Source organism: Siniperca chuatsi, linkage group LG7 (genome assembly GCF_020085105.1).
Source record: "Siniperca chuatsi isolate FFG_IHB_CAS linkage group LG7, ASM2008510v1, whole genome shotgun sequence".
NCBI lineage: Eukaryota > Metazoa > Chordata > Actinopteri > Centrarchiformes > Sinipercidae > Siniperca > Siniperca chuatsi.
In genome coordinates, this window is record NC_058048.1 from 6,420,223 (window position 1) to 6,432,022 (window position 11,800).

Here is an 11,800-nt window from a genome sequence, read left to right on the forward strand (position 1 = left end):
GAGTTTTAAATGAAAAGGTACAACTATCTGATAGGTTTCTCCAGAGGTGGGGAGGAGCTGTGGTTTAGACTTAGCTCTCCCTCCGGTGGTGCACAGGCTGGTCCCAGCCTCTTGGCACACGATTCCACCCTTCGTGTGGAGGAATCCTACACTTCCTCTGTTTGTAAGTTGCTAAAGTCTCTGCTTCGTTCCCCAAAACTGATACTTTTCCTCTCATGGTCATTCCAATACATACTGTCCTCAGTACATGATGATCTTTCTGATATCCCTGTTTCTTTGTATAAATGTAAGCCTGTTTGCAACAGCTGATCAACTTTTCCCTGCAGTCAGCAAGTCTGCAGGACAACACTTTAAATTGTTAAACCTCATGCCCTCGTGTGTGTGTGTGTGTGTGTATATGTGTACAAAAGTCTCAACATGGTATTAATATAATAGGCAAGCAACCTTCATTTAAATTTTTAATTCTCACAGTGCCAATACACTTAAATCGATATATCGACAAGTGAAGACAAACTTAATGATAGCGAAGAGAACAAAAATGTAGACAAAAACTATGAGAAACAATAGGATGGATTACGATGGCCCACAAAAGGGGAGATAAAAATAGAACAGGCTGCATTTGCCATATTAAATATACAATGGTCGTGGTTGTGTTGGACTTTTTATTTCATAATTAAAACTTTTTTTTGAACCAAATTTGAAATTTTGGAAAAACAAAATGTTGCAATTTCTTTTAGAATACCCGAAATTGGATACATGACAAAATAACTTAATGGCCCAAAAATGTGTGGACTTTCACTTGCGCTTAGTCGTTTAATATTACGGTAATGTATAGGCCAAAAGAGACTAACTGACTAATATATATATATATATATATATATATATATATATATATATATATATATATATTCCTGCAGCCTGAACAGGAACGTCAGACCGACATGCTGCCTCCTCCCTGACGGCCCTGCTCTGATTCACCTGTTTGTGTGCACTTTGCCCCGTAGCTCCTCGGCAGCCAATCAGCAGCTGGAGCGCAGCAGGGCGCGGCTCTGACTGGAGAAGGTGTGAGCGCACTGATTTCTGGGAATATTAACAATGTCGCCGCATCTCAAAACGCACACCACAGTAGGATAGGAATCTAGGATTTTCGGACAGGGTTTATCATAAACCTGAAGGATTTGAACTTGGGGGACCTCTGTCGGACTGCTGTGACAAAATGGTGAGTACCCGGATTTATTGCTATAGTTTTATCCATGCACCTGTTGGCAATAAGATGTGCTACACTGTAATAAACGCCCAAGTCAACTACTGTGTCCTCTGATTACTTTTGTCAAAAAATTAAACAAAAACTCCACGTGCCGTGATTATCTTCCTTCTTACTGCGAATCAGTTTGGTAGTTAGTTACTTGATCAAAGGCCATGCAGCCTACTGTAGTGGCGTTATTCTTTTCAAGATCCTGATATTTCTCTGTAAAACGTGGGAAATACAGCAGAATACTTTGCCAGATGTATCACATTGCATTCTAAAATGAGCTGGAAGTGAAAAGCTTGGAAAAGGACAGTTTTTGCAATGTAACAACCATGTGACGGGCAAATTAGTGCACATCTCCAAACGTTGGTTTCATTTGCAGAAGTTTAAATGTGCTTTTTACGATTTAGACATTATTATTAAACAATATAATAAAGATGAATCTGAAACGTCACATAAAACAATCATATAGCTTTGAAGTATGTGAACCCACATCATTCTTCATCTTCTGTTGGAGTTGCACTCCTCTTTACTCCTGGTGTCCTGGTTTATCTTGTTGCAGGCAGAAGCAGTGCTGCTTGCAGCTGCCCCTCAGGGCAAAGAGCTCTTATTTATTGCCCTCGCACAACACACACACACACACACACACACTGTATTTACTGTTATTGCACTCAAAGGTGATATAGATGTGTTGTTTCTCAGGGGATCTTCATCTCTAGTTGTGAAATCCAATTGCTGTTTGGTGTAACCCTCGTTTATGGGTGGTTTTGTTTTAGTTGCAGGCAGCTCTGACTGTAGGTGGGGGTTTTATTACTCAGTGTGTGTGTTTGCACATGCATGTGTCTAAGTGAGCGGTAATGCGATTGCTTCATTGTATGTCTGTGTTTGGTTTCCTCTGTTAACAAGCTACACATTAACCACATTTTAGTTACCTGTCTACCCTCGTAACACAAGATGTTCCTCCTGTTTGGTTTACTCCCTTTCATCCTTAATATTGCAAGGCACTTTCTGCCCTCTCCAGATGCGCTTCCTGTTGCTATTCAGCCGGCAGGGGAAGCTGCGGCTGCAGAAATGGTTCACACCATTAACAGACCGGGAGAAGAAGAAGGTGATCCGGGACATGATGATGTTAGTGTTGGCCCGTCCACCACGATCCTGCAACTTCGTCCAATGGAGGGACCTCAAGATCGTTTACAAGAGGTGCCTACAAGAGACGCATCTGCTTTTTCATTTGTGTTATAATTACAAGCTATTTTTTTCAGTGTTTTGTCATCAGCAGTCCTTTCCTGGCAGGTACAGGTGTCTCTGTTTATGCTTAATGCTTAACTTGTGTGTCCTCTTTGCTAATGCTTCAAAATGCACACAGAACACAGACACACCCATTCTCAACAATGGGTTAACAAGACCTGGCTAGAGTCAAGGTTTAGTTAAACACACAGAGCGTCACCTTGATCACGGATGGGACAGTGATAGTGATGGCACAACACAGTGCTTATCCTCTCATGGTTTGTCATTTCCTTCACTCACACTAACAACCTTGTAATAAAAGTGGATACAATAACAGGAACACCTCACAGTATAATGTCATCCACTGCAATGACAAATTAGAACAAAATAAGTGCAGTTTTTTTTAATTAAACTTTTCCGTCGTTTTTGATTTTGTTTCTGTTATTTTGATCACCCCCTGAATATATACGTACATATATGCAGGGAAATCTACAGTAAAACCATTAAGCAACAGAACAGATAAGTGCATACAATAAATTATATTCTTCCCTTTTTCTTCTCTTTGAAATAAGTTTAAATCCAAGTACTTCCATACAGGCAGTCATATACAGTAAGTACATGTTCTCCTCAGAGAGCTGCCAAATGTGCTTGTAATGTTTCCTAGTTTTGTTCACAACATTGTGGCAACCATTGCTGTAAAATTTGACCTTTATCCTCTTCAAATGCAGGTATGCCAGTCTGTATTTCTGTGCTGGTCTGGAGGACCGGGATAATGAGCTGCTGAGCCTTGAAGTGCTGCACAGATATGTCGAGTTGTTGGATAAATACTTTGGCAACGTAAGTCATGGCCCAAGCAGAATTCTCTGGTTGTTAAGAGACTCTGTTTAAATGTCATCTGTTGTTTTATTCTGGCTAATTCGACCTCTGCTCAGATTCATTTGGGTTGGAGCTATGTCTGGAATTATGTGAGGTCACCAGACTTTTAGTCTACCATAAGAATGTTAAAGGTCTAATTTGTTTTTGTTTAACTTTTAATTTCTAACAGCAGAGTGAGGAAGACGTCAATGAAGTACAGTCTGCACATGCTCACACAGTCCTCAGAAAAGGTGTAATCAAGCAAAGTGAAAACACCTGCGTGGGTGGACTGCGGCTGTGTAGGAGCTGTTAACCAATGAATTAGATCAAGATGACCCCCGTGTCAAACACTACTTTTGTCTAAGAATGTGTTTTACACTGTCTCATACTTTTGTATATTTAATGAATTCTGGACAGGAGCCGTTTCATGGAGGACCATTTCATCCAAAATTAAAACGAATAGAGAAATTGAAAGGATTGAGAATGCTCAGTCGTCTAGGTCATGGGATCATCTTGTGTAGTGGAAGTAAGTCGTGGGCAAGTAGAGTTGTTGCATTTCACCACTGATCCAAGAAGTTTCATCAGTGCGATACTGAAATAATAAACATATATTATGAAATGGCAATTGAAAACAAAAACCTAAATTGACAGATTTAGAAAAGGGAGGCACTGCTGGAAGGATTCTAGTGTTTGTACATGGATGTGCAGGTAACACTTTACTCTAAGTAAAGGTGGGGTATGCGATTCTGATCCAATCCAATCTCCTCACCATCCGCTAGCCATGATTTGTGTGTCAGGTAACGTTAAATGACTTGCCCACGGACATTCAGCTTCCTTTCTAGTTTGCCAAGATATGCTGTTGTTGTGATGTTAGCTATAGCAGCAGCAGAGTTGTGTGTATCGCTGTCTGGAGCTGCTGTGCTGGCTCTGGGAAACCGTCTCTCTGGCTGTTAGCTTCGCAGCAGCAACTGTAGCTACAGTCTGCTAACCCCACAACCTAGCTAACGTTAGTTACATTACTTTCTGTGTCGTTGTTCGCTCTGTGTCGTGGTATTTGTCATGGCATTGGATTTCTCCAGAATCACATACCCCACCTTTAATTAACTCACTATAATATAGTTGTAAGCAGATATAAGGACATTTTAAGTGTTTATTATTTACACTATTTGTCAACTGTTATAACTTCTCCTATGAAGACATATTTTATATTTTTACAACTGCATTTTACTATAGTGTCATTTATCTCTGTTTTACAGCCTCCACATATGGGTGCCGACAGGAGGAGTTATAGCTATTGACAAATGCATGAATTAGCACTTATAATATTAATACTAATACATGCTAAAAACTAAATTATAGTGTGTTATAAACCTTTTATTAAATGTTTATATACTGTTTAAAATATTAACTAGGGGGACTTAAAGTGTAAAATATTCATTTAGCCAAAGGCTAACTTGTTGCTTGATTAAATTTATCTTAAATCTAGAACTGAGTTTTTTTGTTTATCATTTTAAAGGTTGTCCAACACTGATGTTGGGTGATAAGGCCTGGCTCGCAGTCTGCGCTCCAGTTCATCTCAAAGGTGTTGAATTGGGTTGAGGTGGGAGCATAGGTGGAATTTGCAGTGCAGTGGAATTTGCAGTGTGCCCCCCCCCCCGCTACGCCTCAAGCCTCCCTCTCTCTGCAACACCCTGAGTCTGGTTCTGTCCAAGGTTTCTGCCTCTTAAAAGAAGTTTTTCCTTGCCACTATCGCCAAAGTGCTTGCTCTTGGTGGGAATTGTTGGTATAATAACATAAAGAGTACGGTCTAGACCTGCTCGGTAGGAAACGTGCAATGAGATAACTTCTGTTATGAACTGGCGCTATAATAATAAAACTGAATTGAAACGAATTGAAACAGGAAAGGGCCAAACTCAAACTGTTGCCACAAAGATACACTGTTGGCTGTAGCATTAAGATTTCTCATCATTGGAACTCTATGCCAGCTGTGACACTGTAAAAGTAAAGGAAAAGGAAACAGTGAGGTTCCTATCAGTATTACCAGTACTTATTACAATAATGTACAGGTTAAAGGTTATACAGTCTGTACTTCAGTGACTCCTGTGTCACACTACACTGCAGGAGTTCAGCAAAATCCTTTCCTTTCCCCCTGACTCTGCACACAGACATGCCACTGTGCTCTTTACCAGTCTGACTCCCCCTGGTGTCCATAAGGTGCCTCTGATCCAGAACCACTTGAGGTACACCCAGCTTGTGTTGATTTACAAAATTAGGCGAGAGCCACACCGTCTTACTTAAAAAAACTCAAACAATAAAACTGAAAGAGCAGATGGAACTGGGAGAGAGGTATGAAAAAGATCTTAAAGATCTTGTCTGTTTTTTTCCTTATATTTCTTTATTTCATCAACTTGCCATTTCTATATTCTTTATAATAACTTAATTAGGGCCTGGTCAACCATAGTAGTACGGCAAAAATATTGTCTGCCATCTGTCATGGGTGAAATTACCCTCCACACCATTGATCAAGGCAGTATAATTTATATCTAGTCTTATGGATGGTATATTATTCTGTTTCAGGTGTGTGAGTTGGACATAATTTTCAACTTTGAGAAGGCTTACTTCATCCTGGACGAATTCCTGATGGGAGGAGAAGTTCTAGAAACGTCCAAAGTAGCTGTGGGTGTATCTATGGAGGAGGCTGACACACTCCAAGAGGTACTTTAAGGTTTAACAGACTTTTCGTGAACGTAGGTTTTTCTTGTTACTCATGAAATGTGTTTTTATATCCCCGCTCTTGTCACAGACAATGGAGGAATACATGAGCAAACCTGCCTACTGAGCCAAGAGAAGACGAGGATGGCTCACATTTCAAGACTTGAAGCAAAAAGCGTATTACTCTGCAACAATTTTATGTAGTGACTAATAATGACTCATTTGGCATAATCCTGGTGATTTCTCATGTTTCTACTTAAGTTTAAAGAATTGTAATAATGTTTGCATCTACAAGTGCCTTTTAAGACTCATATTTATGAATCTCAGAATTTTATAACAGGAGATATGACTGAAAAGAGTAAATGCATTGTTTCATATTTAAATATGTTTATGTAATCTGAATTGTAATACATGTCAGGCAAGACAAATTCATGTTTAAACGAATGCATTGTTTGATGGTAAATGAAGAAACACTAGACAGTAAGGAAAAAATAAAGTCAATGCTTTATTAACCTCAGGTATGTCACATATGACCACATTTAAGAAAGAGTTACCAAAAAACACAAGTGAATCTAGGGGATCCAACACTGATTTTGGTTGTGTGTATGTGCATTGAAATGTAAGGCTGGTGAAAAAAGCATCAAATGAATGTCTAAACACTCATATTTATGCTAATGAATAAGAACTTTTATAAACCTACAGAATAACTAAGGTTGACTGCATGTTTTATTCTTCAAAATACTTCATTTTCACCCTCTCTCTCCACCAAAACTATATATATATATATATGTATATGTATCCACAGCCTTCTTTATTTTCCTTGGGCAGTTTTGGCATCAGTATCACTTTCTTCACTTTCTGGGTTCAGGTAGCTCAGCAATTTCATCACCGCCTCATTATCAAAACCCTGCATTTGCGTGTCATCACCCCTCTTATCCTCCTCAGACTGTCTCTTTTCATTTGGGCTTTTATCTGAGTCCATTTGATCAAAATAATCCTGTATCGCCTGTTCAAAAGAGCCTGTCACGCTCTGTCCAACTTCGTCCCGCTTTTGGCTGGCCTTGTTGTTGTTGCTGTACACGGGGTTTGGATACTGTGCCAGCATCTGAGCTGCTAAATATGCTGCCAGTTCATCCTCATCCACGCTGTCATCATAGTCGTCCTTTAATGTGCTGGGAAGGCGCCGTTGCGTGGGAGCGGATTCCCCCGAACGTCCTGGAGGCTGAGTGTGAAGTCGTGACAGCGAGCTTTTGTACTGCTTCTGCTTCCTGACAGGAGCTCGATCCTCCGCACCCCCTAACCCAAGGATGTTTAGTATCTCTTCTGTCCTCAGCTCTTCTGGGGTCTTTTGTCTATCAGGAAAGCGTCTGTTGTAGAATTTAGCTTCAGGAATCTTGTGTGTCTTCTTTGAGGATATCTGAGAAAGCTTGCTTTCTGCTCTGGCTAATTGGTTGCTCTTTCGTGACTTGTCTTGATTCATCGTTTCTCCGGTTTTGAGCATGTCCACCAGGTCTTCAGGTGGAATCTGGTATTTTTGGGAGATCTGAATGAGCTGGTAGATGGCCTGTGGATCTATGTTATCTCTGTACTGTGTCTGAGCCACTCTCCTCTCTGCCCTCTTTTTCTCCTCTTCCTCTATCTCTCGTTTCTGCTCTTCTTCCTCTGTTTTCTCCAGCACTTTCAGAAGGTAATAGTCCACCAGGTTAGCAACATCATCTGGATCTTTTGACCTCTTGACAGGGTAGCTTTCATCATCTTCATCATCCTCATCATCTTCCTCGTCATTGTCGTCAACATAATCAAGCCCTCGGCTGGCCTCGTGTTTGTCGTCCCTCTCCTCGTCCTCCTCGTCCCCTTCCTGTTCTTGTAGAGGACCCCAGTCTGCGAGATCCCCGCCTACATCATCGTATGCCACATTCCTCACATTAAACATATCATCATCTTCCTCCTCATCATCCTCCTCCATGTCATCCTCTTCATCTTGGCGTTTATGCATGGTCTTCGCACTAGTCAGCTTGTTCAGTTCGTCAAACACAGACTGCAGAGTTGCCAGGTTCTGAGGCGTATACTTCTCCTCCACGTTCTCATTGGTGCGTTTGAAGGGGCTCTCATGCTCCAGCTCTGGGCCCTCCTCATCCTCTTCCTCATCGCCCTCACCCTCTTCCTCGTCCTCAAACATTAGCGGCAGCTTCTTGTGAGGCCTGATGCCATGTTGCGTCTGCTGCACCCTGGGGTACGTGCCCTCCTTTATGCTTGCTCCTTCTACGCTGGGCCGAAGTGAAGCTGGCTTGGAGGCCTTTTCCGTCTGCTGGAGGGTGCTGAGCACAGCCTGGAGCAGCTCTTCACTTTTATCCTCCCTTCCCTCCTTCTCTTCCTCATCTTTGCTCTGCATAGGGTTAGAAGCCAGTCTCAGCATGGCACGCAGCTTCTCAGCATCATCCATATGGATGGCATCGTACTCTGTAGCGAGAGGGGTGTGCTGCTGGGAGTCTGTGCCGGTTCTTTGACGGAGGCTCTCGATGTACTCCAAAGCTTTGAGCATGTCAGCATTAGGAGCCTCGTGGACATTTTCTCTCTGAGAGTCTGATTCACTTCCTCGCAGTCTGTGCTCTCTGAGAGAAGCCCCGTGAGCGCCAGAGGAACTGAGGAAGAGGAGGATTAAGAGGAGGTTGGCCAAACAGATGAGGAAAGGTTTGCCTGTGGTGGAGGTCTTGGGGAGTGACGGCATGGTGACGCCTGCAGAGGAAAGCCAAAGAGGCACATGTCAGCGTTGACCTTTACACATGAACTAACAGGTTCGCAACGGTTACCGCTCTGGCATTTCTGAAATGTCTTTTGCCCTTATCATCACTTTAAATGTCTAGTCTGATGATAACATCACAGACCACGGAGACATTTGTATTAATTTAAAGGCAGGAGATCAGGCTTAAAATCTGATCCATTCATTTGCTTATGTGTAAACCAGGTCAAATACATCAGTTTATCTTAACAATATTTCTATTGTATGTCTGAAGTACCTGACAAAATCCAGTTAAGTAAGATAAACCCAATTTCTTCCATTGGTGAAAATTACTTTATTTAGACTTTGTTTTATTTGAACTACGCTTTTTATATTGTTTTAATTCAATTTTTTTGTATTCTTTATTTTTTTTATGTAGCTCTTACAGTTTGCATCAAAGCTAAAATGACAGATGCAGCAAACAAGTGAATGATTGCTGAGAAGGAACAGGTGGCCAATCTTCTACTTAATAATGATAATAATAATAATAATCTGGAAATGGTATATAACAGCATAAAATATAACCCAGAGTGTTTGTATCTCTCCTCCATTTTCCTGCTTGTTGCTGGTATTTAAGGATCACACTGGAATCCTCCCGCCTGTTTGCCAGCAGCAGTGATAGCAGCGGCATTCAGCTCCCGTGCAAATCTCATTAGTCGTCAAATTGCTGCTCTCCGTGAGTCATGGTCCCGTTGTCAGGGTAACCCGGTATGGCTGATGTTTCCATGGAACCTTTCCTTAAATCGCTGAAAACCTCTAAACTCCAATTATTATTGTTTTTCAAGCTTTAACTCATATTGAGCGTTGTTCTTTGAAACAAACTGCCCTCCAGTGGGATCAGTTCTGCCTATGATCTTACAGTATATGAATCATGAGTGCAAAATGCATTAAAATGTTTATTTGCGTGCAAAATGAATGTTAGATTGACATATTTCAAACAGGGACTTTTTCCAAAACACGAAGCAAAAAAAGATAAATGCATAATGGACCACAAGCGACGATGCACAACCAATGTTTTGTCATTTGGACGTTCACTTTTCCAGTCATTTTTTCAGCGTTCATTTTAATTACTAAACTTCACTTAGTCGTTGATGTTTTTTAACCCGTGACAGAAAAGTAGCACTTTCGAGCAACACGAGCACGCGCAATTCTGAATACTCTGAAGCGAAATGAGAACAAAGAAACTGCGGGCAACACAACGCAGCCTCTTCGCCTCAACATCTGTGGCGGTGCATCAGGTTGGTAAACAGCTACTGTAACAGAAGCTAGTCTAAGTAACAAAAAACAAACAAACTCCATTCATATGGCGTGTGATAAGAAATATTAGTAGTGGTGCAATGTGGGTCATGCAATTAATAACAACCAAGTCTTACCTTTGTAATTAGTTTCTGTCGAGGGTCGTGGGTGAACTGAGCATCTCTCTGTCGCGCAGTGTGAGTCTGGTTTCAGCACGGCGGACAGCTCCTCGTGCTATTAGAGGAACCACCTGACTCGTGCGTCAGAGAGCGAGAAGATACGCAACACGCGCGCGCGCACATATACACAACTCCCGCACACACTCACGCGCGCAGTTAATTTGAGTCAGCCAAACAAAACTGCTTCTCTCTTTGAATATGAACAGAAACTAGTTGTGACCCAGTACATCTCAGCGGCTGCATAACGGCTCGTGTCGCGGCTTATGGTGAAATGAATAAATTCATAATGTGGTTATATTTAGAACCATTGACTGACTGTGCAATAATGTGACCTATTATGGGATTTATGAGGCTGTTTATTAAGAAGACATGTAATGGGCGTTTTGTTAAAGATCATAAGTCGTCACATGCTTGAGAGTGGTGGAAATAAAGCTGCTTAAACGTTAAAAGGTATTCATCTTTTAACTGTCTTCCTCTTTGCTTAATTGCTAAGTGAATTGTGTCAAATTGCTGATGAACTCAATAAATGATTGTTTCTGATTAATTTAGCTTCTTCACTGCCTGCATGTGAGGATCAGAGTAGCCTAATATTTCCCGGTGTAGTAGTGACTGTTGAATAGCTGCTGTCATTGGCTGCTGTTGTGTCTCTGCTGCGGCACTGAGGGACACAGACAGTTAAAGTCCACCGATGACTCACATACGGACTCCGCCAAAGCCCGAGATGGGCGGGGTGACAGAGGGACTGCAGAGAAGTATGTGCATGTGTGTGTGTGTGTGTGTGTGTGTGTGTGTATGTACGTGTGTGTGTGGGTGTATGTGTGAGAGAGAGCACTTTCGTTGTCAGCTAGCGCGCACTGTGGTCTCTATTTTTGGCTGCCTGTCAAATCTTGTCCAATGTGGATCAGTGTGTGTGTGTGTGTGTGTGTGTGCGCGTGCGCTCGCACTGCTTGCAGTTTCATTCATAAATCCCCCTCCTTGCTGTGTTTGATGTGAGCTCAGGCTATCCTCCACTGACCTGCTTGTCTGATATTCAGAGAAACTATCTTGTGTTCAGCTTTGTCACAGTTGCAGGATACAAGTAGTTCTCTGTATACAGAAAAATATTTCAACATATTTGTTTGTGATTCTGCCCACTGTGAATCAGAAACCATCTGACTGTTGAAATACAAATGTAAACAACTCAATCTGAGTGAAGAAATCAGCGCGTTAACAATAAAGAACCTTTCATAAAATGTTACTTATGGCACCAGTACAGGTTTTGACATATTTCAAAGCCAAATAATTATTTTCTGGTGCTTTGAAATCCATTGCATGTGTAGTGTGGAGAAAAATGTGATGAGTCATACGTGAATATCCTTTCAAACTCATTAAGGAAAGGCTCCGTCCTGTCACATTCACAACGTCTAGATATGGATTCATACCGAGGCACATCAAACATTTTGCACTGATCTCTAGTTTTCTGAAGGACTGCAGTGAGAGTAACCTTTATTAGTATATGTAAAGTCTATCTTTCTAATGTTGTCATACCAGATGTTTCAGCACCAGGAGACCAAAAGAAACCAG

The 11,800-nt window shown here is 41.5% G+C and overlaps 2 protein-coding genes across 3 annotated transcripts; one reads left to right on the forward strand and one right to left on the reverse strand.

Annotated features, from left to right (window-relative positions):
* The first annotated feature begins 1,061 nt into the window (after positions 1-1,061).
* On the forward strand, positions 1,062-6,755 carry ap1s3a (adaptor related protein complex 1 subunit sigma 3a). Of its 2 annotated transcripts, XM_044202412.1 has the most exons (5): positions 1,062-1,219; positions 2,271-2,449; positions 3,205-3,313; positions 5,909-6,046; positions 6,135-6,755. In XM_044202412.1, the coding sequence occupies exons 1-5, from the start codon at positions 1,217-1,219 to the stop codon at positions 6,168-6,170; spliced, it is 465 nt and encodes a 154-aa protein (XP_044058347.1). In that variant the 5' UTR covers positions 1,062-1,216; the 3' UTR covers positions 6,171-6,755. The 2 variants fall into 2 exon arrangements, with proteins under 2 accessions (XP_044058347.1, XP_044058348.1); XM_044202413.1 differs by lacking the exons at positions 5,909-6,046; positions 6,135-6,755 and adding an exon at positions 3,522-4,232.
* On the reverse strand, positions 6,536-10,346 carry scg2a (secretogranin II a). Its single transcript, XM_044202408.1, has 2 exons — positions 10,196-10,346; positions 6,536-8,779 (listed from the first exon to the last, which is right to left on the reverse strand). The coding sequence occupies exon 2, from the start codon at positions 8,769-8,771 to the stop codon at positions 6,855-6,857; it is 1,917 nt and encodes a 638-aa protein (XP_044058343.1). The 5' UTR covers positions 8,772-8,779; positions 10,196-10,346; the 3' UTR covers positions 6,536-6,854.
* Between the last annotated feature and the right edge of the window lie 1,454 nt (positions 10,347-11,800).